This window comes from Triticum aestivum, chromosome 2A, assembly GCF_018294505.1.
Source record: "Triticum aestivum cultivar Chinese Spring chromosome 2A, IWGSC CS RefSeq v2.1, whole genome shotgun sequence".
NCBI lineage: Eukaryota > Viridiplantae > Streptophyta > Magnoliopsida > Poales > Poaceae > Triticum > Triticum aestivum.
The window spans coordinates 191,550,351-191,577,596 of record NC_057797.1 but is presented as its reverse complement, the minus strand read 5'-3'; the positions used below and the strand labels follow the sequence as shown (position 1 = coordinate 191,577,596).

The 27,246-nt window shown below is 44.6% G+C and overlaps 1 protein-coding gene across 1 annotated transcript in view; it reads left to right on the top strand.

Annotated features, from left to right (window-relative positions):
• The window catches only part of LOC123191620 (equilibrative nucleotide transporter 3-like), a 147,832-nt gene that overhangs the window by 66,366 nt on the left and 54,220 nt on the right, over positions 1 to 27,246 (top strand). The window contains exons 4-10 of the mRNA XM_044604283.1: positions 1,682 to 1,837; positions 1,914 to 2,057; positions 2,163 to 2,260; positions 2,332 to 2,512; positions 10,977 to 10,982; positions 16,315 to 16,469; positions 16,550 to 16,773. Of these exons, the coding sequence (XP_044460218.1) occupies positions 1,682 to 1,837; positions 1,914 to 2,057; positions 2,163 to 2,260; positions 2,332 to 2,512; positions 10,977 to 10,982; positions 16,315 to 16,469; positions 16,550 to 16,773 (964 nt within the window). The remainder of the gene's footprint in view (positions 1 to 1,681; positions 1,838 to 1,913; positions 2,058 to 2,162; positions 2,261 to 2,331; positions 2,513 to 10,976; positions 10,983 to 16,314; positions 16,470 to 16,549; positions 16,774 to 27,246) is intronic.

Below are 27,246 nucleotides of genomic sequence, written 5' to 3'. Positions count from 1 at the left end.
AAGTCCCTGGAGCATTCAGATGCATACTTTCTGGTGCAACAGCAAGCGTTGGAGGATTTTAGCGCCAAACAGGACAAAGCTAATCAGCTTGCTAAGCTTATTGCCAGCATGGTGGATACCCAGGATAACGTTTCTTGAGCTCTTCTGAAGTTGTTTCAGTTATGCTCTTGTTTTGCTGCCGCGTTTATTTGCACTGGTGGCCAATTTTGACGACCAGTGTATATGATATGCTGCTTTGTTCCCTATATTTGCACTGGTGGCGAACTTTGATGCCCAGTGGATGTAATATGTGTAATAGCCGTGATAGCCTAGCGTTAGTTGCTTGCTTATTTATTTCCTTGTTGTCTTGTTTATTTGTTTGCTTGTAGTCATTGCAGTTCTTTTTCCGCGGTTAACTAGTGGCTGCAATAACCTATTTTTTAAAACTAGGCCACAATAACCATGGGCTAATATTTACTGTAGTGACACTGGGCCTCCTACGGGCCATAGAAACAGTGGGCCTTCTACGGGCCGTAGAAACAATGGGCCTTCTACGGGCCGTATCATCAATGGGCCTTATACGGGCCGTATGATCGATTGGCCAAACATGGGCCAATAACAGGCCGCATTATGGCCGTAAACGGGCTAGAGTTGGAATCGTCCGTTCATGGGCCGACCGTAACGGGCCATCGTTAATAGGCCGTATTTGATGACGCTATGAAAACGGCCCAACGTATTAACGGACCACAAACGGGCCGACTGTAACCACGGGCTGAATTTGGCCCACAAGCAGAAAATGACAGTAATGGGCCGTAAGTAAACGAATGCTGGAAATGAGCCCAAGAATAAATGGGCTCTGAGAAGGCCGAAAGATAACATGGGCTGGAAACGGCCCAACGGAATAACGGGCCGTTAATGGGTATAAAGTGATACACTGTTCATTACGGGCCAGTTTCACCACGGGCCGTTAATGGGTGTAAAGTGATACACTGTTCATTACGGGCCAGTTTCACCACGGGCCGTTAATAGGCCAAGAGTTACATAGGGCCTCATATGGGCCGAAAGACGTCATGGGCCATACATGGGCCAGAAGTGAAAACGGGCTGGAATCATATTGGATGGCCCAGATGACGCTACTGGGCCTAATTCGGATAGGGCGTAACGGGCCTTGGGTTAGCGGGCTGTAAATGGGCTATATGAGAACAGGCCATTAACAGGCTTTACATGGGCCGGCCCGCCACCTTTTGACCAAGTCAAACGGGCCGACCTTTTCACAGGAATGGGCCTCTGTTGGGCTGTGCCACATGTCGACGTATCATATGCGCCTATCTGACCCACTGACGAGCTGACACGTGTTTCGTCCGGCCAATAAGAATTTTACATGTGGAAATTTCCCATTGGTCGGGGTTGTTAATGGGTTATCGGATCCAAAACCCGACCCGATAGCTTAACGGCGTTCCGTTACAGTGGATGCCACATTCCAGTCACCCTTGACAAAAGCACTTCTGTGACACGCGATTTATCGTCATGGAAGTGGACACTTCCGTGATGATAATTTTGGTAATGTCATGTAACACTTCTATGACAGCACAGGTATGACTATCTTGATTCTGTCATAAATTTGTCATGGATGTACATGCATGACAAAAAAAGCGACCTACTGTGACAAACACGTATCATCACAGAAGTGTATTTTTTGTAGTGCTACCATCCGGTTAGAGCTATCACTCTCACCTATCAGCCGTTTGTGCTCGTGGTAGTTTTGGTGTTTTCCTACCACGAGGCGAATGTAAACACCAGGGTGCGCAACTTGGTGGGGTACTCACTCTTCTTCCTCGGCTCAGTCGCACTCATCATCATAAGCACATCTTCAGAAACTCAGTGGTTTGAACCATTAAACATTGACTGCTCGATTCCTCTCCCCTACATCGTAGCTGGATCTTGCGACGTTGGGAAGAGGTGGAATCACAACTTTCACCGGTGTGTGTACGATTGTCGCGGTGTTCGGTGTCGCGGAAGGTCACGTCGAAGGTGCCATGACCGGGGACCTATGCTTGATGTTCCCGGAGTTCATGCAGGTGCACATACAGGGTTTTTGTACTAGCGAGGCAGTTTGTTTTTGTGTAGGAAACATTTCTTTTTCTTTGAGAAATAGTAAATTGATATAACTTGTTTGGATCCAGTCATTTTCTGTTGGCATGGCTGCATCAGGCGCAATAACGTCGGCAAGGCTCGTTACGAAAGCAGCCTTTGAGAAATCCAGAGACAACCTTCGCAGGGGAGCTAGTATGTCGCATCAAACCACCAATTCATTCTGAGTTTTTGCTTATTCATGCTCATATCTTACTATATTGCAATGTTGTTCTTTGCTACATCATGCTTCTTCGAGATGATGTGTGTCGTGTTGTACGCCCACGTCTTCCCCAAGCGGCCAATAGTGAAATTCTACCATGCAAAGGCGGCTTCCAAGGGATCTCTGACGGTCGCCGCCGACCTTGCTGCCGCCAGCCCCCAAAGACACCCAAAACCATCAGTACCCCCCTCAACGCCAGTTGAAAACTATAATCTAGCTCCCGGTAGACGGCAAATGAAAGATCCATACGTACATTCCAGGCTGAGGACATGAAGGAAATATGCCCTAGAGGCAATAATAAAGTTGTTATTTATATTTCCTTATATCATTATAAATGTTTATTATTCATGCTAGAATTGTATTAACAGGAAACTTAGTACATGTGTGAATACATAGACAAAACAGAGTGTCGCTAGTATGCCTCTACTTGAATAGATCGTTAATCAAAGATGGTTAGGTTTCCTGACCATAGACATGTGTTGTCATTTGATGTACGGGATCACATCATTAGAGAATGATGTGATGGACATCATTAGAGAATGATGTTAATCAAAGATGGTTAGGTTTAGCCCACTGTGTCCAGGAGGAAGGAGAATCAACAACCCACTGGGTGCGTCGGGTTTCGGAGATTTTGCATTCGTCAGACCGCATCAATGCTGACACAGCCGTTTTAACATTGGAAGGTAATTGCCGGTTTGCACCGTTGAAACTGAAGTTGGGACAGCTCAAACGCCATTGTAATGACATGGGAACACTTATGGCGGCTCTGGTGAAATATGCCAACTCTGATAGTACCAAAGACCCCGAGTCTGAGGATGACAAGACAGGGAAGGGAAAAAAGAGCGGTAGCACCAAGCAGCAGCAACATAATCTGGCGGGTCATGGGAACAATGGTAAACGCAAGGCAGATAATAGCTTGGACTTTGTGGCTAACACCAACGCCCAGGATAACGGTCAGCGGCGTAAGGGTAAACCGCCCCAGCGGGGTGGAGGGTCAGGCCCCAATCTGGAGCGCCTGTTAAACCAGCCTTGCCCAAAGCATGGATCAAAGGAGAGGCCAGCTACGCATCTTTGGAAGGATTGCTTCATCATGCGGGAGTTCAAAATTTCAAATCTCTTTCAATATGACAATGGACCGCCCGGGGGTTTAGGAGGCGGTTTCCATGGGCCGAGTTATGGTGGTGGCAGTTCCGGTTTAGGATTCTTTTTTTCGAGGGTACGCAAATTGCGTACCTTAGCTTTATAGAAGGATAGAAATAAGACATACAACAATGTCAACCATTCGCTGCAGAGAAGAAGGTGACCAACTCCACACCCGGTTCGTACAAGGACAACCAAACACAACAATACAGCTACGACACAAGAAGCCTACCCAACACCAAGCCCCTTGTCATGTCTCGGCCGACACTGAAGACCTCCGAAGAATAGCAACTCCAGCTTCCTTGGAGTAGCCAGCGACGACCGTACATGGCGCCGAAGGAGAAAGATCCGGGTAGCGGTTAACACCGGAGGAGCACATCATGGGACCTCGAGTCTCCCAGCAGAATGCTCCCAACAGAGTAACAACCTCAAAGACATTGCCATCATGCTGATCCTACAAATCAGGGCTTTCGCCCCGGAGACAGCTGCCGATACGAGGTCGCGAGGAAGATGGCGTTGCACTCGATGAAGCCTCCAGGAAGGTAAATGACACCGGCAGGTGCCATCAACGCCGATCAGGCCACAACCGAACATGATTTTCATCTGTAGCTCTGCACATCTCCAAGTCTCCAAGATCCCGGCCAGTCCCGATCAGATGCCTCACACCGCCGTCACCGCAATAACTTGCCATCGAAGCCCCCCTCACCGTCGAGGGATTCCAAGGAAACCAAACCGGACATGGCCATCAGAGCAGCCAGGGCAACCAGGGAGGTTACAACCATCAAGGGAATCAGTAGCAGCTGCAATCAGGTTATCATAGCAATCCAAAACAGTTGAATAGTGGGCAGTACCATGTCTTCACCACTAGCTTATGTAAGCGCGATCAGAAGCTTCATAAAAGAGCTGTGAACTCTGTTGAACCGGCGGTACCTCGTTATCTGTGCTGGTCTGAATAGCCCATCCTGTGGAGTCGAGAGGATCATCCACCCCGGGTTGAAAATCCGGGTCATCTGGCTTTAGTGGTGGCACCTCAGGTTTGGGGGTATAAATTTACCAAGGTGTTTATGGCTGGAGTTAACAGATAAGAATCTTAAACCGTATCAATATCCTTTACTATGAAACCTTTTGTTGCATGGGGTTAACAGATAAGAATCTTAAACCGTTGAACACTGTGTTTCATGGGGTAGTGCCTAGTAAATAGGCATACCTAGTTGGCAAGATAGCTTTGGAAGTTGCTTTTGGAGACGATCATGATTCAATATCAGAGGTGTTGACTTTTGAAGTGCTAAAAATCAAGAGTCCATATCATGCCCTGTTCGGACGACCGGCTTATGCTAAGTTCATGGAAAGGCCCTGTTATGTTTATTTGCAGCTTAAGATGCCGGGTCATAAGGGGACCATCACGGTGCATGGGAGTCAGAAGATTGCTTTGGAATGTGAAGAAGGTGATGCAGCTTATGCTGAGTCGGTTTGTGCTACAGAGGAGCTAAAATTTTATAAGGACAATGTTGATCTGGCAGATATGACCTCTCTGAAAAAGCCAACTATTGAGAATGATCCGGCACTGAAATTTAAATCGGCTGAGGAGACTAAGCTGGTTGACTTTGTTCCTGGCGATTCATCCAAGCAGTTCAGCATCAGCACTAACCTGGATCCGAAATAGGAAAGCGCGCTCATCGAGCTCATCCATGAGAATCGGGACATCTTTGCATGGAAGCCTTCTGACATGCCGGGTGTACCGAGGGAACTCGCTGAGCACACCCTTAATATAGATCCTAAGTTTAAACCGGTCAAGTAGTTTCTTCGCTGCTTCAACGAAGAAAGGCGTAAAGCTATTGGTGAGGAGGTAGCCCGGCTTTTGGAAGCAGGGTTTATTATGGAGGTCTTTCACCCTGAGTGGTTAGCTAATCCGGTGCTGGTACTTAAGAAAAACGGCACTTGGCGTATGTGTGTGAATTACACAGACTTAAACAAAGCCTGTCCAGCTAACCCCTTTGCTCTCCCTCGTATCGATCAAATTATTGATGCTACAGCAGGTTATGACCGTTTGTGTTTTCTAGATGCTTATTCTGGTTATCATCAGATCAAAATGGTAGTTAAGGACCAGGAGAAGACAGCCTTCATAACTCCCTTTGGAGCCTTCTGCTATGTATCTATGCCTTTCGGGCTCAAGAGTGCCCATGCAACTTATCAGCGCTGTGTCTAGAATTGTCTGCATAAACAGATTGGGCGCAATGTACATGCATATGTGGATGACATTGTGGTCAAGTCCAGAAAGGAGGAGACACTAATAGGTGACTTGAAGGAAACTTTTGATAACCTCCGGGTTTATAAGATGATGCTTAATCTAGCCAAATGTGTCATTGGTGTACCGGCAGGCAAGCTTTTTGGTTTTCTGGTGTCTAACAGGGGCATTGAAGCTAATCCGGAGAAGATCACGACTATCACGTCTCTGGCTAAACCGGCGTGCATTAATGATGTTCAACGTTTGGCGGGCCGGATTGCAGCCTTAAGCCGGTTTATCAGTCTCCTTGGAGAGAAGGCTATCCCTTTGTATCATATGCTAAAGAAACAGATCACTTCGTCTGGAGTGATGCTGCTGATGAAGCGCTTGAAGATCTGAAGAGATAGTTAGCCAAGCCACCTGTCCTTGCGGCTCCGGTTGATAAGGAGCCCTTATTGCTATATATGGCTGCTAATGCCCGAGCTGTTAGTGTGGCTATTGTTGTGGAGCGCCAGGAGGCTGGGAAAGAGTATCCGGTTCAACGGCCGGTTTATTATATCAGTGAGGTGCTTATCAAGTCCAAACAGAGACACCCACATTGGCAGAAGCTGGTGTATGGGGATTTTATGGCAAGCCAGAAGCTCAAGCATTATTTTCAGGGTCATCCTATCACAGTGATCAGATCAGCCCCTTGGGAGATATCATCCAAAACAGAGAAGCAACTGGCCGGATTGCTAAATGGGCTATTGAGCATGGACCTCATGGGCTAAAGTATACACCTCGCACAACAATCAAATCCCAAGCACTTGTGGACTTCATCAATGATTGGACAGAGTCGCAAACACCGGAGGAAAAACCAGACAACACTTATTGGACTATTCATTTTGATGGGTCCAGGCAATTCGAGGGCTCGGGGGCTGGAGTCATATTAACTTCCCCACGAGGTGATAAGTTTTGTTATGTTCTCCATTTAATGTTCCCTTGTACTAACAATGCAGCTAAGTATGAGGCCTTGCTCCATGGTCTTCGGATGGCTAAGGAAATGAGCTTAAGCCGGGTTATGTGCTTTGGTGACTCGAACCTGGTGGCTCAATAGGTATCTGGCACTTGGGTTTCCAAGGATCCACTCATGGCAGCATATAGACGAGAGGTGGTTGCAGTGGCTGGTCATTTCAAGGGTTATCAAGTGGACCATATAGACCGGCGGAAGAATGAAGCTCCAGACACTTTAAGTCACTTAGGCTCTCAACGTAAACCGGTGCCACCCAATACCTTTCTCGATGTACTGCATAATCCGTCAGTGAAGATACCTACGAAGGAGGATTTGGCTGTGCCCGACCCAGAGGCTCAATTGGTGGCGGCTCTTCATGTTATTCCAGATTGGACGGTCCCGTACCTGGCATACATGAACCGGGGCGAGTTACCATACGACGAAACCTTGGCCCGGCAGATAATCCGGCGATCCAAGTCAATGACCATTGTCAATGGGGAGCTACATCATTGTAGCGTCATAGGAGCATTTCAGCGTTGTCTCTCTCCTCAAGAAGGTTGTGAGATTTTGCGTGAGATCCATGAGGGAGATTGTGGTCACCATACCGGTTCAAAATCCTTGGTGGCTAAGGCCTTTAGTTACGTCTTCTATTGGTTGACGGCTCATGTTGATGCTGAGGATTTGGTAAAGAGGTGTGATGGTTGTCAAAAGTTGGCATGCCACGCTCATGTTCCGGCTCAAGAATTAAGAATGATTCCAATAACTTGTCCGTTTGCAACTTGGGGGCTCGATATGGTTGGACCTTTTAAGAGGTCCAAGGACAAGAAGACCCACCTACTGGTGGTGGTTGATAAGTTTACCAAGTGGGTCGAGGCAGAGCCAGTCAGTAAGCGTGATGCGGCCATGGCGGTTCAATTCATCAAAAAGGTGATATTCCGGTTTGGCTTTCCACACAGCATTATCACTGATAATGGTACTAATCTATCGAAAGGTGCTATGGAAGAATTTTGTCAATGTGAGCACATCCGTCTTGACGTGTCATCAATGGCTCACCCCCAATCTAATGGTCAAGCAGAAAGGGCCAGTCAAGAAATTTTGCGAGGTATCAAACCCCGGCTTATGTTTCCTTTAAAGGGGACGTAGGGTTGTTGGGTGGAGGAGTTACCTTCTGTGTTATGGAGCATCAACACCACACCAAACAGATCTACGGGTTATACGCCTTTCTTCATGGTTTACGGAGCAGAGGTAGTTCTCCCTAGTGACATACGTCATGACTCGCCCCGTGTGGCGGCTTATGTTGAAGCTGATAATGAAAAAGCACATCGGGACTCATTGGACCTGTCAGATGAGGAGCGTGATCTTGCGGCGGCACGTTCGGTGATTTATCAACAAGATCTGCGACGTTATCACAGCCGCCGGGTTAAAACCAGAACTTTTCAAGAAGGCGATCTGGTGCTCCGGCTCATCCAGGATCAGACTGATATGCACAGGTTATCCCCACCTTGGGAAGGGCCTTTTGTGGTCAGCAAAAATTTTCACAATGGATTATACTACTATATCGATGTTCGAGAGCACAAAGACTCACGTAAATCAGAGGAGGAGACCCAGTGGCCGTGAAATATAGCTCATCTTCGGCCTTACTATACTTGAGCCATAGGCTCTTTTTTATGTACATAATTATGACAATGTATATATTATAATCAATATAATAAACCGGAGCCTCAGCTAAAGCGGGTCCTCTGTTGTTTTTACATCATATGTGTTTTCATGGAGGCTTCTGTTTACAAAGCAGAATTTTGTTGATCTGGCTTGTAAAGCCACACATATAAAAGGAAATCACTAGGGGGCTTGGTCATATCTGAACCTTAGCTACACCTCTTGATCGGCTTAGGGCCGAAGGGAAATCACTAGGGGGCTTGGTTGTATTCACACCATAGCTACACCTCTTGGTAGGCTTAAGGCCAAAAGGAAATTATGTGGGGCCAAAGAGAGTGTTGCACCAGCACAGCTCAAACATAGGCACCCACCGGGCACAGCTCAAATATTGCTTGGGGGCTCTTTGCTTCTCAAATAACAAAGAGTCTGCACCCTTGTAATAGGCTATCAAGCCAGGCTTGGAAGCCAGGTGTATTCACCTAAAACCCCGGGTTATCCTGCCTCTTTAAGTAAGCCACTCCGTCCAAGTAAACATTATGACCCATCGAACGTTTGACAAGTCAATCTCATAGACCCTGAAGTTGTCAAAGTTAAAACGATGATTGGTTAAAGATTGAGGTCCATCTTAAAAGGCTTTGTAAAATGGTTTAACTCAGTGGCGTGACAAACCATGAAAAGCCTTGATTTAGGGCCTGGTAGCCCATGAAAAGCCTCACATATTCTTCTTGTATTTTTTTCCAAAGTGTTCCTTCTCTTTTGATAAATTTCATAAGTATTTTCTGACAAACCGGTGTTTATTACAACCCGGCATGGCTTACAATGCTAAATTGTTAGTACATGATGAGTTATCATCCGGCCTTTATTGTTCTGGTCTGGTTTTGACTACAAGTCACCAGTTTTATATGGATAAAACCGGTGTTTATCATAACCTAGTACGATTTTATCGTAAACCGACAACCGGGAAGGAGTCATCTATACTCCAGCTTGGTGTCATCACCCTTTAATAATAGCCATGGGTCAAACAACGAGGTAACAAGTAATTTATTCTTTATTTTATATCTGGTTGTTTTTAAACAGCCTTGGCTTTACAACTAGCCTATATATTTGGGCATCATGACCCGTCCAGCGGTAAACCGCCAGGACCCCTTCAATCTCTTGTATGCAGGAACAAGTTAAAATACAACACTGCGGATTATGCATATAATAAAGATCCCAAAAGCACGGCGAGTTATCAGTATCAAGCAAAACAAGTATGCTCGATGGCATAATAGACAAGTGTTTGAACTAGCCTATTACAAGGCGTTTTAATGCCTACACTGGATAATTGTTTCAGTAAATAATGGTAGGATGCGACAGACTAAACCGGCCTCCGGTTCAGGATTCATCACCAGGACGACTTGAAGATTGAGGGTCATCTTGAGTCGGTGCATCCTCCTCCTCTCTACCCAGTGGCTAGAAACCAATTATTGTCCAATCGATTCCAGTTAAAGATTGGAACACGACTTCTTCACTTATAAGGGTGGAAGGATCAATGTCAGGGGCATAAGTGTGCTTACGAATTGGCAGAACAAGATCTTCTACATCATGTGTTGGCGCGGGATATCTTTTCTGATCAGCGTCATAAACCAGCTGGTAATGAGATAGATCCGTTTCATCCGCCAATTTGCTCGCTATGGGTCGCAGTTCCCTTGTCGGCCTTCGGAGATCATCATTATTGAATTCTGAACCGTCTTCCTTTACACCGGGATAGCCTTGGCCAATATCTGCCGGTTCAAGATCTGGAATCCATGCCTTGGCCCAGATTAGCGCAGTCAGCGCGCCCGACCTTGCAGCTGATCTTTTAAGTTCATCCAACCGGGCAGGCAACATTGACAGCTTCTCGATGGTTTCTTTTATCAGCGTTGGAGGCGGCCTATTATAAGCAGCAGCGCAACTAGCCCATTGGGATCCGGAATACAACTGCTCTATCAAAGTATAGGCAGCCTTCAACTTCATCCGCATGTCAGAGCCCAGATGGGTAATGCGGGTCCCTGTGACATTGCAAGCATCAGTAAACCGGTAATTCATACGGTAAAATGACTTTAAAAACATCAGATTCAGATACTTACCAAATACAGCAGAGGTCATAGCATTTATTTGCCACTTTAAGCCGGTCAGTTCTTCGACCACCGGTTTAAGGGCTGCATCTGCGTCTTCGGCCTTCTTTACTAAAGCGGCCTTCTCCATGTCCCAATCTGCACGTTCCTTCTTGAAGTTTTCCTTCAGCTTCTCCATGGCTGTTAAGGCATTGGTCAGTTCCTCTTTGGCTTTAGAAGCCTCCGCTTGCTGAGATTTGATGTTCTCTTGAAGATCGGCGGTTTGGGCGTCCTTTTTGCTCAGCTCAGCCTATAAAGAACAGACATGTCATCAACGGGCTATATATATTTGAAGTACCAACAGTATAACAAGTTATGCACTTTGCACTTGGGGGCTAATGCCTACTCGCTTCATTCTAGAAAATTATTTCAAGTCCCAAGTATAATGCAAGCATCATTCTTGGCACTTGGGGGCTAATGTACATCTGCTCAAAAGTAACAGTGGTTAAAGTCCCGTTTCACCTTGGAAAGGTAAACCGGCCCTTGGGGACTACGCAGGCGAAAGTTGCGAGGATACAATGCTAAAGTACCGGTTCATTTTTAAAGGATCAACCGACCATTGGAGGATAAGTATGCAGAAGTGCGGTATTATGAAGTCTCGGTTTTTGATTACTATTATAAATCGGCCCTTGGGAGCTACTAGAATTGGTACTTACAATTGGACTTAAGAGAGAAAAAGATTGGTAATTACCTCATAACGTTCCTTCATTAAGTTCACTAAACCGGCTTCGTGATCACGGTTTGTGTACAGGCGGTTTAAAAAACCAGAATGGAGCTCCTGGGCGTTGAGGTGCGCATAGCTTGATAAATCGGTACTCCAGTTGCCTTTCTCCATGGCAGCATGTTCTTCTTTGGCGCTATGTTTTGCTAAGGCAACAGGATGGCTAGGGGAGGTGTGGACAATGCCGGTAATGATAACATCAGCTTCCTTGTCACTAGCGGCCTTTAATAGAGTTGATGGAATATCAGTAGCCTTAACCAGACTAGACGGTCCATCATCAGTATGGACTGGACTTGCCGGTTTATCCGCTTGCACTGCGGTATCAACTTCTACTTGTTCACTAAAGACATGATCTGGAGGTGGCGGGTCATCAAGCATGGCATCAGCATTTGCTCTTTCCGGTTCTAGAATTATCTCTGGCTCAACAATCACATGGTCATCAGACGGTTTATCTACACGACCCTTCTTACTGGGTCTCGACTTGGCTCTGAAAGAGAAAGATATACACATCAGTATAGCACATAAGCATAAAGCGTCAAAAAGAGACAGCTTAAGACATTTTACCCAGGGACGGTCTTGAGGGGCGGAAGTTGTGTGGCAGTTGATTCGCCGGATGATGAAGGTGGCGTTCCCTGATAATTCGAATCGGACGGATTAAGAGGCTGTCAGAAATAACCCGCCTTGGGGTAAGAAGTATTGGAAGTATTTGAAACCCGAACCGGAGTATTTGGCAGATCGGTGGAAGTGATTACTTGGCTGCTATGACGGGTTGTGCGGCGAGCTTCATGTTGCTGCTTCTTCAAAAGAAAGTTTGGGTCCAAGTAAGGTAGGGGGTGAGAAAATCTTACTTTCCGGATTGCTTGACGGATTTTTTGTGTTGGCAGAGGATCTGAATCGGAGGAAAGGATAATTACCTCTGCGTCGTCAGCTTGGCTGCCCTCGGCGTCATCCTGATAAATATCATTGTCAATGAGGTGTATGAAAAGTGAACCAAGAGAATCAAGTTCTACCTCTGCATCCGGTTCATCAGGGTCGTCATCAAGCTCTAAACCGATTGGCTTAGTTGCCTTCCTCTTAGCAGATTTCTTGATAGCCTTCGTTTTAAGACGAGGAGCCTTAACCATTTTCTCCTGAGGTTAGTTTTTCTAGAACGGGTCATCACCCTGTTTAAAAGATGAGCAGAGGGTATTAAAAGTTGCACAGTTCAGAAATATCAGGTATAAAGTGGAAGCAAAACAATTCTTACAGCGGGCGGTTTGTTCTGTGTGTAAAAGGGACTTAGCTTCCGGTTCATTCAGCATTTTCTTGACAGACTCAGTAACTTCATCATCTGTTAGCTAAATGTCAATATGACGTTGGGAGTCTTTTACGTCACCGGTATACTCGCACATTAAACCGGAGCGGCGACTTAACGGCAAGATACTCTAGGATAGCCAGCAATGAACAAAGTCCACAGCTGTTAAACCGTTGGCCATGAAAGCTCTAAGCTTGGCGAGTTGTGTTGCATACGAGGCCCGTTCCTTGGCACTTAGTCATTGCGGAAGCGGATGAGTGTTGGTAAGCCGGTGAGCACGGTAACCCGACAGAGGGTTCTCATCTTCAGGAGAAGTGTCCTTGCAATAGAACCAAGTCTGATTCCAATCCTTTGGGTGATTGTGAAGTTTGGCGTGAGGAAAAATAACATCCTTCCTTTTCTAAATGGAGATGCCACCGAATTTAGTTTTGGGCCCGTCTATGATTCTGTGCGACGGTTTAAGTGGAAGAAATCCCGGAGCAGCTCGACAGTTGGCTCTTCTTGTAGATAGGCTTCACAAAACACCTGAAAGTTGCAGATATTGGATACATAGTTGGGTCCAAAGTCTTGAGGGTGGATCTGAAAGCTAGCAAGTACATCCCGGAAAAACTTGGATCCAGGCAGTTTAAAACCACGGCCCATATGATCAGCAAACACTACTACTTCGCCATCTCTGGGGGTAGGAGGATTTTCTACACCAGGAACTCGCCACTGGATTTCATTCTTCTTCGGTAAGGTGCCAATTTTGACACATCCACTCAGTTGCTCCTTAGTAACCCGGGAAGGTGCCTAGTTATAGGAATAGAATTGTTTGGCCATTGCAAGTGAAGAGCTGGAAAAGATTACTGCCGGTTTATGATTCATAAATGACAACGCATAAAGTGTAACAGGTTGAGAAAAAAAGGAATTCAAGCATGTAGAATTGTTAAACCGGAGGCAGTTATAAACCGCCTACGATAGAGCGTTTATAAATGGTAAAGCGATGAGCAGTTTACAAGGGGGCTAATGGCATATGATATATTACTTTCTACAAGGATAGACCGCCTATGCAGATAAGGAAGATACAGATCTAAGGCAAAAATGACTAAGTGAGGAAAAACTGGTTTCACAAGATTGCATTGGAATTTTAGATCTACCGTAAGTCAGGAAAAGAGAAAATATCTAGACCTAAAAAGTTTGGTCCCGAAGCAGTTCAGAAAAGGTCCAGATCAAGTTCTTATGTGTTTAAGGTTTGGTTTAATGGCCGAGATAAGGAGTACCATAGCTACTGCACGGAACACGTCAAGCTCGAGGTCTACTATCTATGGACTAACGAAGAACCCGAAGAGAGCGCCATGAACCCGTATGAACCCTAAATGGATCTACAAAGGACAGAGGGAAAGGCTTACAGCAGTTGTTGAAGCAGCGGAGGTGTGCCATGTTTCTCTGGTGCGATCAGGTTGATGTAGCGGCCAACGGTGAGGCAAAGGTGAAGCTCGACGACGGCGGCGGCACTCGGGTGCAGGGGCGTCGCGAGGAGGAAGAAGAGATGGAAAGGCAAAGGAAAGAAAGGGAAAGGGGTCCTCAGCCCTATTTATAAGGGTAAAGAGATAAGCGACAGGCGCGGGAATTGAGGAGCCCAAATAATGGATAGATAACGAGTTTGTCGTTTCGATTGTTGGATGCTCATTAATGAAAGGGTATCTTCGATTATAAATGAACATGTGACGTCATGGCGGTTTATTGCAGATCTGTAGGATGACGTCACCGCGATTTACAAGATTTATGTAAAGGTGCAAAGGGAGGAATTCTTCTAAGTGTTAAAGATTGACATGAACAAGTTCAAATCAATCTGGGGCCTAATGTTGGGGATATTACTACTAGACATAAACCGACCAGGAGAGGCCGGGTTATCCTCGGGATAATTACCTTACTTGAAGCCCATGAAGACATGAAGGATGGCGCTTCATGGAGGCCCAAGGCCCAAAGGCGGGTTAAAGCCCGTAGATGTAAACTGACATTGATGTATGCTTGTATGATAAGATAGGAGTAGAGATCGAGCCGGACACGTTTATGATCCGGCTTCGGGACTCTGTAAACCGGCGGGCGTCGACCTATGTATATAAAGGGGCGACCCGGCGGCGGTTTAGGGACAACACAGAACAACTCGAGAGCCAGGCAAAGCGGATTCGCTCCCTAGTCATCGAAACCCTAGCAATTCCATCACAACTGGAGTAGGCTTTTACCTTCATTGTAAGGGGTCAAACCAGTATAAACTCTCGCGTCCTTTGTCCTCTTGAAACCTCTTTAAGATAACCCATAGAGATGGCTCCATGACTAAGTCCTTTCATGAGGACATCCGTTGTGACAAAACCACGACAAGACCCATCCATTAGCTTAGCATTATGATCGTTTAGTTTTATTGCTATTGCTTTCTTCATGACTTATACATATTCCTCTGACTATGAGATTATGCAACTCCCGAATACCGGAGGAACACTTTGTGTGCTATCAAACATCACAATGTAACTAGGTGATTATAAAGATGCTCTACAAGTGTCTCCTATGGTGTTTGTTGAGTTGGCATAGATCAACATTAGGTATCTCCGGGCCCTCTCGGTAATGTAGATCACTATAAGCCTTGCAAGCAATGTGACTAATGAGTTAGTTGCGAGATGATGCATTACGCAACGAGTAAAGAGACTTGCCGGTAACGATATTGAACTAGGTATGAGGATACCGACGATCAAATCTCGGGCAAGTAACATACCGATGACAAACGGAATAACATATGTTGTTATGCGGTTTGACCGATAAAGATCTTCGTAGAATATGTAGGAGCCAATATGAGCATCCAGGTTCTGCTATTGCTTATTGACCATAGATGTGCCTCGGTCATGTCTACATAGTTCTCGAACCCATCGGGTCCGCACGCTTAACGTTCGATGACGATTTGTATTATGAGTTATGTGTTTTGGTGACCGAAGTTTGTTCGGACTCCCGGATGAGATCACGGACATGACGAGGAGTCTAGAAATGGTCGAGAGGTAAAGATTGATATATTGGAAGGTTATATACGGACACTGTAATGGTTCTGATAAGGTTCAGGGATTTTTCGGAGTACCGGGAAGCTATCGAAACCACCCGGGAAAGTTAATGGGCCTAATGGTCCATAGTGAAGGAGAGGAGGCAGGCCACGGGAGGTGGCACTCGCCCCCCTTGCCCAATCCTAATTGGACAAGGGGAGGGGGCACGACCCCCCCCTTCCTTCTCCTCCTCCCTCCTTTCCCCTTTCCCCTTTCATTTGGTTGGAAGGAGGGGGGCGAATCCTACTTGGACTAGGAGCCCAAGTAGGACTCCCCCCTTGGCGTGCCCCCCTTGTGCCGACCACCTCCTCCTCCCCCCTTTATATATGGGGGCGGGGGCACCCCAAAGGGGCACCAAGATTTCTCTTAGCCGTGTGCGGTGCCCCCCTCCACGGTTTACTCCTCCGGTCATAGTGTCGTAGTGCTTAGGCGAAGCCCTGCACGGATCACAGCACCATCACCATCACCATGCCGTGGTGCTGATTGAACTCTCCCTCGACCCTCTACTATATCAAGAGCTCGAGGGACGTCATCGAGCTGAGCGTGTGCTGAATACGGAGGTGGCGTACGTTTGGTACTTGGATCGGTTGGATCGTGAAGATGTTCAACAACATCAACCGCGTTAACATAACGCTTCCTCTTTGGGCTATGAGGGTACGTGGACACACTCTCCCCCTCTCGTTGCTATGCATCTCCTAGATAGATCTTGCGTGATCGTAGGATTTTTTTGAAATTGCATGCTACGTTTCCCAACAGGATGACCCAGCCATCCCTGAACGTTTGAGGAACAAGCACATCCTTATGCAGAACATGGACTATGCCTTGGACATGTTCCTCATCTACCTGCTGACGTTGTCCGTCTTCCTCGGATTTCTCGCCGAAGAACTCGGATCACACAGCTTGGGCTCCTGGTAATTAAGCCACCATCCCATTTTAGCATGCATCCAGATTTTGCTTACTACTACGAAGGATGGAATGAAAACACGCGCAGGTACGCGCTGGTGCTGATCGCGACCTACAACGGCTCAGACCTGGTCGGGAGATACGTGCCTCTGGTGGAGATCATCAAGGTGACATCCCGGAGGGGGCGGATGGCCATGGTGCTAGCCCGGTACCTGCTCCTCCCGGTGTTCTACTGTGCCGCCAGGTACAGAGGGGAGGCCTGGATGGTCGCGCTTGCGTCGGCTCTCGGACTCAGCAACGGGTACCTGATACGTCCATTTTGCATCATGTTTTCTTACTGTTATTTATAATGTTTTTACCCATAATAATGCTTTTTGGAGTAATTCTAATGCCTTTTCTCTCATAATATGCAAGCTATACACAAAGAGGAAGAATTCCGGCATCTGGAAAAGCTACGTCAGGCCACCTATTCTGCACAACTCCAAACAAGCTGAAACTTCTCAGATATTTTTTATCAATTACATGATGAATATTGGAGCAAATAACTACCAGAGGGGGCCCACCAGGTGGGCACAACCCCCTTGGGTGCGCCAGGGAGCCCAGGCGCGCCCTAGTGGGTTGTGCTCATCCAGGCCCACCTCCGGTGCCCATCTTCTGTTATATAAGTCATTTTGACCTAGAAAAAATAAGGAGAGGACTTTTGTGACGGAGCACCGCCGTCTCGAGGTGGAACTTTGGCAGGAGCACTTTTGCCCTCCGGCGGAGCGATTCCGGTGGGGGAACTTCCCTCCCGGGGGGGATCATCGTCATCTTCATCACCAACAACTCTCCCATCTTGGGGAGGGAAATCTCCATCAACATCTTCAATAGCACCATCTCATCTCAAACCCTAGTTCATCTCTTGTGTTCAATCTTGTTATAGGAACTATAGATTGGTGCTTGTGGGTGACTAGTAGTGTTGATTACATCTTGTAGTTGATTACTATATGGTTTATTTGGTGGAAGATTATATGTTTAGATCCAATATGTTATTTAATACTCCTCTGATCTTGAGCATGATTATCATTTGTGAGTAGTTACTTTTGTTCTTGAGGTCACGGGAGAAATCATGTTGCAAGTAATCATGTGAACTTGATATGTGTTCGATATTTTGATAGTATGTATGTTGTGATTCTCTTAGTGGTGTCATGTGAACGTCGACTACATGACACTTCACCATATTTGGTCCTAAGGGAATGCATTGTGGAGTAGCAATAAGATGATGGGTTGGGAGAGTGATAGAAGCTTAAACCCCAGTTAGCGCTATTCCGTAAGGGACCGGTTGGATCTAAAAGTTTAATGCTATGGTTAGAATTTATTCTTAATATGTTTCTCGTAATTGTGGATGCTTGTGGGAGGGTTAATCATAAGGAGGAGGGTTTTTCAAGTAAGAACATCACCTAAGCACCGGTCCACCCACATATCAAATTATCAAACTACCAAACACAAATTGAACCAACATGGTGAAAGTGACTAGATGAAATTCCCGTGTACCCTCAAGAACGCTTTGCTTATCATAAGAAACCATTTTGGCATGTTCGTTGCCTCAAAAGGATTGGGCTACCTTGTTGCACTTTCGTTACTACTATCGTTACTTGCTCATTACAAATTACCTTGCTATCAAACTACTCTGCTACTTATAATTTCAGCACTTGCAGACATTACCTTGCTAGAAACCACTTGTCATTTCCTTCTGCTCCTCGTTGGGTTCGACACTCTTACTTATCGAAAAGAGTTAAAATTGATCCCCTATACTTGTGGGTCATCAAGGCTATTTTCTGGCGCCGTTGCCTGGGAGTGAAGCGCCTTTGGTAAGTGGAATTTGGTAAGGAAACATTTATATAGTGTGCTGAAATTTATTGTCATCATTTGAGGGGTTTGTTTGGGGTATCTTCACCTCAACCGTAAGAGAAGTGGTTTAAATATCACACACCTATTAAAGAACAAATCAAATAACCAGTACCAGTTAAAGAAGAAACTATACTTTACAATGTTGATCCAGTTGTTCCTTCTGCTTATATTGGGAAACCACCTTTCCCTATTAGGAAAAAGGAACATGCTAAAGTTTCAACTGTGGTCAACAAAATCTGTATTAGAACACCTAAACCTGATGAACAAATCAAATTTGAACCTAGTATTGCTATGGTTAAAGATCTCTTGGAAGAAAATGTAGATGTGCATGTTATTTACTTCTGTGAAGAAGCTGCTAGAATTGCCAAACCTGATAAAAAAGGACAAACGTAGACCTGTTGCTGGCATGCCCGTTGTCTCAGTTAAAATAGGAGATCATTGTTATCATGGTTTATGTGACATAGGTGCTACTATGAGTGATATTCCTTACACCTTATATCAAGAAATTATGAATGACATAGCACCCGCTGAAATAGAAGACATAGATGTTACTATTAAACTTGCTAATAGAGACAGTATCTCACCAATTGGGATTGTTAGAGATGTTGAAGTATTGTGTGGGAAAATAAAATACCCTACTGATTTTCTTGTTCTTGGTTCCCCACAAGATGACTTTTGTCTGATTATCTTTGGTAGACCTTTCTTGAACATTGTTATTGCTAAAATAGATTGTAAGAAACAAACTTTCGGTGTTAGTTTTGGTGATGAGTCTCATGAGTTTAATTTTTCCAAGTTTAGTAGAAAGCTTCATGAAAAATAATTGCCTAGTAAAGATGAATTAATTGGTATTGCTTCTATTGCTATGCCTCCTACTGATCCACTAGAAAAATATTTGCTAGACCATGAAAATGATGTACATATGCATGAAAGAAATGAAATAGATAAGATTTTATTTGAACAACGTCCTCTCCTTAAACACAGCTTGCCTATTGAAACTCTAGGAGGTCCTCCTCCACCTAAAGGTGATACTGTGTTTGAATTAAAACAATTGCCAGACACTTTGAAATATGCTTATCTTGATGAAAAGAAGATATATCCTATTATTATTATTAGTGCTAACCTTTCAGAACATGAAGAAGAAAGATTATTGAAAGTTCTAAGGAAGCACCGAGCTGCTATTGGATATACTCTTGATGATTTAAAGGGCATTAGTCCCACTCTATGTCAGCACAAAATTAATATGAAACCTAATGCTAAACCCGTTGTTGATCATCAACGTCGGTTAAATCCAAAAATGAAGGAAGTGGTAAGGACGAAAATCTTAAAACTTCTGGAAGCAGGTATAATCTATCCTATAGCTGATAGTAGATGGGTAAGTCCTATTCATTGTGTCCCTAAGAAAGAAGGTATAATTGTTGTTCCTAATGATAAGAATGAACTTAATTGATTTTAGAAAATTAAACAAAGCAACTATAAAAGATCATTACCCTCTGCCTTTTATTTATCAAATGCTTGAAAGATTGTCTAAGCACACACATTTTTTCTTCCTTGATGGATACTCTGTTTTTTCACAAATACATGTTTCTCAACATGATCAAGAAAAGACCACTTTTACTTGTCCCTTTGGAACCTATGCTTATAGACATATGCCTTTCAGTTTATGTAATGCACCTCCTACCTTTCAAAGATGTATGACTGCTATATTCTCTGACTTTTATGAAAATATTGTTGAGGTTTTCATGGACGACTTCTCTATTTATGGGAAGTCTTTTGATGATTGTTTAAGCAATCTTGATCGAGTTTTGCAGAGATGTGAACAAATAATGTTGTCTTGAATTGGGAGAAGTGCACTTTATGGTTAATGAAGGCATTGTCTTGGGTCATAAAATTTCCAAAAGAGGTATTGAAGTGGACAAAGCAAAGGTTGATGCAATGAGAAAATGCCATGTCCTAAAGATATAAAAGGTATTCGTAGTTTCTTAGGTCATGCTGGTTTCTATAGGAGATTTATCAAAGACTTTTCTAAAATTTCTAGGCCTCTTACCAATCTTTTGTAAAAGGATATTCCTTTTGTTTTTGATGATGATTCTTTACAAGCCTTTGAAACCCTGAAGAAAGCCTTAATTTCTCCACCTATTGTTCAACCACCTGATTGGAACTTGCCTTTTGAAATTATGTGTGATGCTAGTGATTATGCTGTTGGTGCTGTTCTAGGACAAAGAGTTGATAAGAAACTGAATGTTATTCATTATGCTAGTAAAACTCTAGACAATGCTCAACGAAATTATGCTACTACTGAAAAGGAATTCTTAGCAGTGGTGTTTGCTTGTGATAAATTTAGACCTTATATTGTTGATTCCAAAGTAATTGTCCACACCGATGATATTGCTATTAAATATCTCATGGAAAGGAAAGATGCTAAACCTAGACTTATTCAATGGGTTCTCTTGTTACAAGAATTTGATTTACATATCATTGATAGAAAAGGAGCTGAGAACCCTGTAGCTGATAATCTATCTAGGCTTGACAATGTGCCTGATGACCCACTACCTATTGATGATAGTTTCCCCAATGAGCAGTTAGCTGCAATAAATGCTGCTCATAGTACTCCTTGGTATGCTGGCTATGCTAATTACATTGTTGCTAAATATTTACCACCTAGTTTTACATACCAACAAAAGAAAAAATCTTCTATGATTTAAGACATTACTTTTGGGATGACCCACATCTTTATAAAGAAGAAATAGATGGTATTATTAGATGTTGTGTACCTGAGCATGAATAGGGACAAATTCTACGGAAATGTCACTCCGAAGCTTACGGAGGAAATCATGCTGGAGATAGAACCTCTCACAAGGTATTGCAATCTGGATTTTATTGGCCTACTCTCTTGAAGGATGCTCGTATGTTCATCTTATCTTGTGATGAATGTCAAAGAATAGGAAATATCGGTAAGCATCAAGAAATGCCTATGAATTACTCACTTGCTGTTGAACCATTCGATGTTTGGGGATTTGATTACATGGGACCAATTCCTTCCTCTAATGGGTATACACATATTTTGGTTGCTGTTGATTATGTTACTAAATGGGTGGAAGCTATTACAACCAGTAGTGTTGATCACAACACCTCTATTAAAATGCTTAAGGAAGTTATTTTCCCAAGGTTTGGAGTCCCTAGATATTTAATGACGGATGGTGGTTCACACTTTATTCATGGTGCTTTCCGTAAAATGCTTTCCAAGTATGATGTTAACCATAGAATTGCATCACCTTATCATCCTCAGTCTAGTGGTCAAGTTGAACTTAACAACAGAGAAATAAAATTAATTTTGCAAAAGACTATCAATAGGTCCAGGAAGAATTGGTCTAAGAAATTAGATGATGCACTTTGGGCTTATAGAACAACATATAAAAATCCTATGGGCATGTATCCTTATAAAATGGTTTATGGAAAAGCTTGTCATCTGCCTCTTGAGTTAGAACATAAAGCATATTGGGCAATCAAAGAGCTCGATTATGATTTCAAACTTGCTGGTGAAAAGAGGTTATTTGATATCAGCTCATTAGATGAATGGAGAACCCAAGCTTATGAAAATGCAAAATTATTCAAAGAAAAGGTTAAAAGATGGCATGACAAAAGAATCCAAAAGCGTGAGTTTAAAGTCAGAGAATATGTTCTTTTGTACAACTCTCGTTTCATATTCTTTGCAAGAAAACTCCTCTCAAAATGGGAAGGCCCCTATGTTATCGAGGAGGTTTATCGGTCTAGAGCCATCAAAATAAATAATGTCGAAGGTACTAACCCAAAGGTTGTCAATGGGCAACGAATAAAACATCATATCTCAGGTACGCCCATTAATGTTGAAAGTAATATTATCCAAACTATGACACCGGAAGAACACATAAAAGAGTCCTTCTGGAACACTCCAGAATCGTGAAAATAAGGAGGTGCATGATACGGTAAGTAAATGGAATCCGAAAAATCCGCAAAAATATTTTTTGTCAGTTTTCGAATATTTAGAAAAATAGGGAAATAAGAAACTACTGGGAAGCATACCTGGTGGGCACAAGACACCAGGGGGTTGTTCCCACTTGGGACACCTTCCGAACTCTGCTTTTCTTCCATTTGCTTGTTCCCCAAGATGAAAAGTCTATATATACTCCCCGAACCAGTTGATCATCGTATCGCGGAGAAATCCCCTGTTCTTCTTTCTTGCTGTTTTCTATGCAGTTCTGAAAATATGTCGTCCCAAGACTCTAACGGAGACAACTATGTCTCACATCTCATTGCTGGCCCAAAGACGTATGGGGACCTATCTCGTTATGGTCAAACTACAGATGATGAGGAGGATGCTCACTTGATGAGGATCGGTGATTCAAGCTCGGAGGAGGAGGATGTTCCTCTACCTCAAGCTGGGGGTATGCACGTGGAGTTCAAGAAGTCAAGTCTCCCTAAGAAATCTAACCGGTCTAAAAACCAATCTATTCCTTTTCATTTTCAGCAGAAAAGCAAAAGGGATTTATGTGACAAGATCTTGAAGCTGGAGCTGGAAGTCGATGATTTAAAGGAGGAAATTTCTCTCCTTAACTACAATATGAAAAAGTTGAAGGCACAATTACCATCACCACCATCATCTTCACCACCAAAAGAGAATTGAGTATCGGGTATGGGTACTCCCCTTGGCTTCCGCCAAGCTTGGGGGAGGTGCCCCGGTATCATATCATCCCACTATCTTTTTGCCTTTACTTATTTTAGCTCGATCTTTTGCTTTAGATGAATAAAAGTTTAGTTCGGTCCTTTCCTTTCAAGAGTTTTCTTAGTGATCTATCCTTGTAATCGTGTGCAAGATATATAATAAAGTTAGTTTGATTTTTTTCTTTCTTTACTTTCATGTTGCAATAAAAAAGGAAATAAATCGAGAACATCATATACTAATCTTATGGTAGGTGATGAAACCACAAAAGGAAAAGTATAAGTAGAAAATTTTATTAGAGATTGACAAACAAAGCATTAGTCAATGATGCAACTCATGAAAGAATTAATAAGGGAATAGAAGATACACATATAAATATACTATCCTAGAAATCTTTTGTGATTGTGAGCCCTCATCAAAATATTATATGCCAAAATTATTGACATTGGACAAGGAAGACAACTTAATGGTTTATGTTTGTTTATATTTGTTGGGGAACGTAGTAATAATTAAAAAAATCCTACGTGTCGCCAAGATCAATCTAGGAGATGCTAGCAACGGGAGAGAGGGAGTGTATCTTCATACCCTTGAAGATTGCTAAGGGGAATTGAGGGAGTCCTGGATTAGCGGGTCTCCAGATAGCCGGACTATATCCTTTGGCCGAACTGTTGGACTATGAAGATACAAGATTGAAGACTTCGTCTCGTGTCCGGATGGGACTCTACTTGGCGTGGAAGGCAAGCTAGGAAATACGGATATGTATATCTCCTCCTTTGTAACCGACCTTGTGTAACCCTAGCCCTCTCCGGTGTCTATATAAGCGGGAGGATTTTAGTCCGTAGGACAACATACAATCAAGCGGGAGGGTTTTAGTCCGTAGGACAACATACCATAGGCTAGCTTCTAGGGTTTAGCCTCTCTGGTCTCGTGGTAGATCTACTCTTGTACTACCCATATCATCAATATTAATCAAGCAGGACGTAGGGTTTTACCTCCATCGAGAGGGACCGAACCTAGGTAAAACATCATGTTCCCTGCCTCCTGTTACCATCCACCTTAGATGCACAATTCGGGACCCCCTACCCGAGATCTGCTGGTTTTGACACCGACATTGGTGCTTTCATTGAGAGTTCCTCTGTGCCATCGCCAGAAGGAAGGATGTCTCGTCTCGTCTTTAAAGATGGTACTACTGTCGAGGGAGCTTTGGCTGTCGGCCAAACTCTCCGGCTAAGCGGTTTCATCATGACCGCCTGTTCGGCCGCCGCGTCGACGATGACTTCTCAGGTCATCGAAAACAGCCTCCACGTCAAATCGGCACTCGCCGAACAGATGGATCCAATAGAGCTCGCCTCCTTAAACGAGCTCTTAGATCGCATCGCTGCCCTGGGAGTCGCTACGGACTATGATCGGATTGGGCTTAAACCCGATCAAAGGGAGATTAACTCTCCACCGGTCACCCATCATATTGCAGTGGTGGAGGAACAATGCGGCGACCTTTCCTCCATCTTGAGGACCAACTATGTCTGGATTCCCGAGCTCTCTGAGCCGGGCGCCCGTTCGCAAGAGGACAACACCCAATCCCTGGACTTAGAGTCAGGCAGCGGGCCAGGGTTATCGGGTCACACCCCGGAATCGGAACTTTCAAAATTGGAAATTCCTCGGCCCCTGGATCCCAGATCAGGTGAGGGTTCGGGTTCAATTTCACCCACCCACCCAAACATAAGCGATCTTTCCCACATCAGGCAAGAGCCCCATTAAACAGTACATCACTACTGGGCCAGATTCCTCCTTGCGATGAACAAGGTTAAGGACTGTCGCGAGGAAGATGCAATCTTATTTTTCCGCAATAATTGCACGGACAAGGGAATCCTTAACGCCATAAATCGCCGTGAGATAACACGCTTCGCTGACTTGGCGTCCATAGTACGAAAGTACTGTGTGGTGGAAAGTGCCTGGAAAACCGAAACAAACTTTTGGGATAGTCTGGCCCTGAACACAAACCCAGTCCGAAATAAAAGGGTGCATTATCACAATACACCCGGGTTAACTACCAAAAAGCAAAAGCCCTCTATGGGGCAAGGAACCGTACTAGAGGGATGGCTCAACGGACCCTGCAAAATTCATAGTACAACGGATGCAATACCAACGCACAGCCTTAGAGCATGTTGGATACTTCGGCAGGTGACCAAAAGTGGTGAGGATCTACTCCTCCCAAATACCACAGAGCACCATCCCGTGGACAACAATACGGTGTTAACGGTCTTTGAGACCTTCGCGTCAAATAATAGACGCAAGCGAACACTCCGCAGCATGGACGAAATCTGCCACGTAGCAGCAATAAATCCTTGGAGTGACACGGCTATTACCTTCAATGCCAGTGACGAACCTAAATTCCGAACAGCCTAAGCACCAGCCGCACTAGTCCTCGGTCCAATCGTGGACGGCTTTCGACTCACCAAGGTACTCATGGACGGCGGCAACGGATTAAACCTCATCTATGAGGAAACTCTTCAAAAGATGGAAATAGACTGGAGCCGCATTGAGCAAAGTAGCACAACCTTTAGAGGAATCATCCCCAGTCGGGAAGCACGTTGTGCTGGGAAAATCACACTAGATGTGGTATTCGGCACGCCGGATAATTACAGATCCGAAGAAATTACATTCCAAGTGGCCCCATTCAGCAGTGGTTATCACGCTCTTTTAGGATGGGAGGCATTCACAATCTTCCAAGCCGTACCACATTACGGGTACATGAAGCTCAAAATGCCCGGGCCCAACGGAATCATCACTCTCGCCAGCGATCCAGACACAGTGTAGGATCGAAAGTATGTCTAGAGGGGGGGGGTGATTAGACTACTTGACCAAATAAAAACTTTACCTTTTCCCAATTTTAGTTCTTGGCAGATTTAAGCTAATTTAGGACAAGTCAAGCAATCATCACATAATTCAAGCAAGCATGCAAAGAGTATATAGGCAACAGAAAGTAAAGCATGCAACTTGCAAGAATGTAAAGGGAAGGGTTTGGAGAATTCAAACGCTATTGGAGACACAGATGTTTTTCCCGTGGTTCGGATAGGTGGTGCTATCCTACATCCACGTTGATGGAGACTTCAACCCACGAAGGGTAACGGTTGCGCGAGTCCACACAGGGCTCCACCCAAGGGTAACGGTTGCGCGAGTCCACACAGGGCTCCACCCACGAAGGGTCCACGAAGAAGCAACCACCCACAAAGGGTCCACGAAGAAGCAACCTTGCCTATCCCACCATGGCCATCACCCACACAGGAGTTGCCTCACTAGCGGTAGATCTTCACGAAGTAGGCGATCTCCTTGCCCTTACAAACTCCTTGGTTCAACTCCACAATCTTGTCGGAGGCTCCCAAGTGACACCTAGCCAATCTAGGAGACACCACTCTCAAAGAAGTAACAAATGGTGTGTAGGTAATGAACTCCTTGCTCTTGTGCTTCAAATGATAGTCTCCCCAACACTCAACTCTCTCTCATAGGATTTGGATTTGGTGGAAAGAGGGTTTGAGTGGAAAGCAACTTGGGAAGGCTAGAGATCAAGATTCATATGGTAGGAATGGAATGTCTTGGTCTCAACACATGAGTAGGCGGTTCTCTCTCAGAACATATGAGTTGGAATGGTGTGTGTGTTCTGATGGCTCTCTCCTCGAATGAGAAGAAGGTGCAGGGGTATATATAGCCTCCACACAAAATCCAACCGTTACACAGTTTTCCAATCTCGGTGGGACCGAATCAATAAGCTCGGTCGGACCGAAAATGTAAACCTAGTGACCGTTAGTGATTTTCGATGGGACTGACATGCAACTCGGTAGGACTGATGTGGTTAGGGTTTGGGCATAACGTAATCTCGGTGAGACTGATTACACAAACTCGGTGAGACCGAATTTGGTAATTAGCTAACCAGAGAGTTGGTCAGGCAAACTCGGTGGGACCGATTTGCTCTTTCGGTGAGACCGAGTGGAACTCGGTGAGACCGAAAAGTTACAAAGGGGAAACACTGAGTTTACATTGCAATCTCGGTGGGACCGATTCGCTCTTTCGGTGGGACCGAAAAGTTACAAAAGGGAAACAGAGAGTTTGCAACCCAATCTCGGTGAGACCGAGATCCCTATCGGTAGGACCGAATTGCTAGGGTTTGGCAGTGGCTAATGACAAGTGAAACTCGGTGGCGC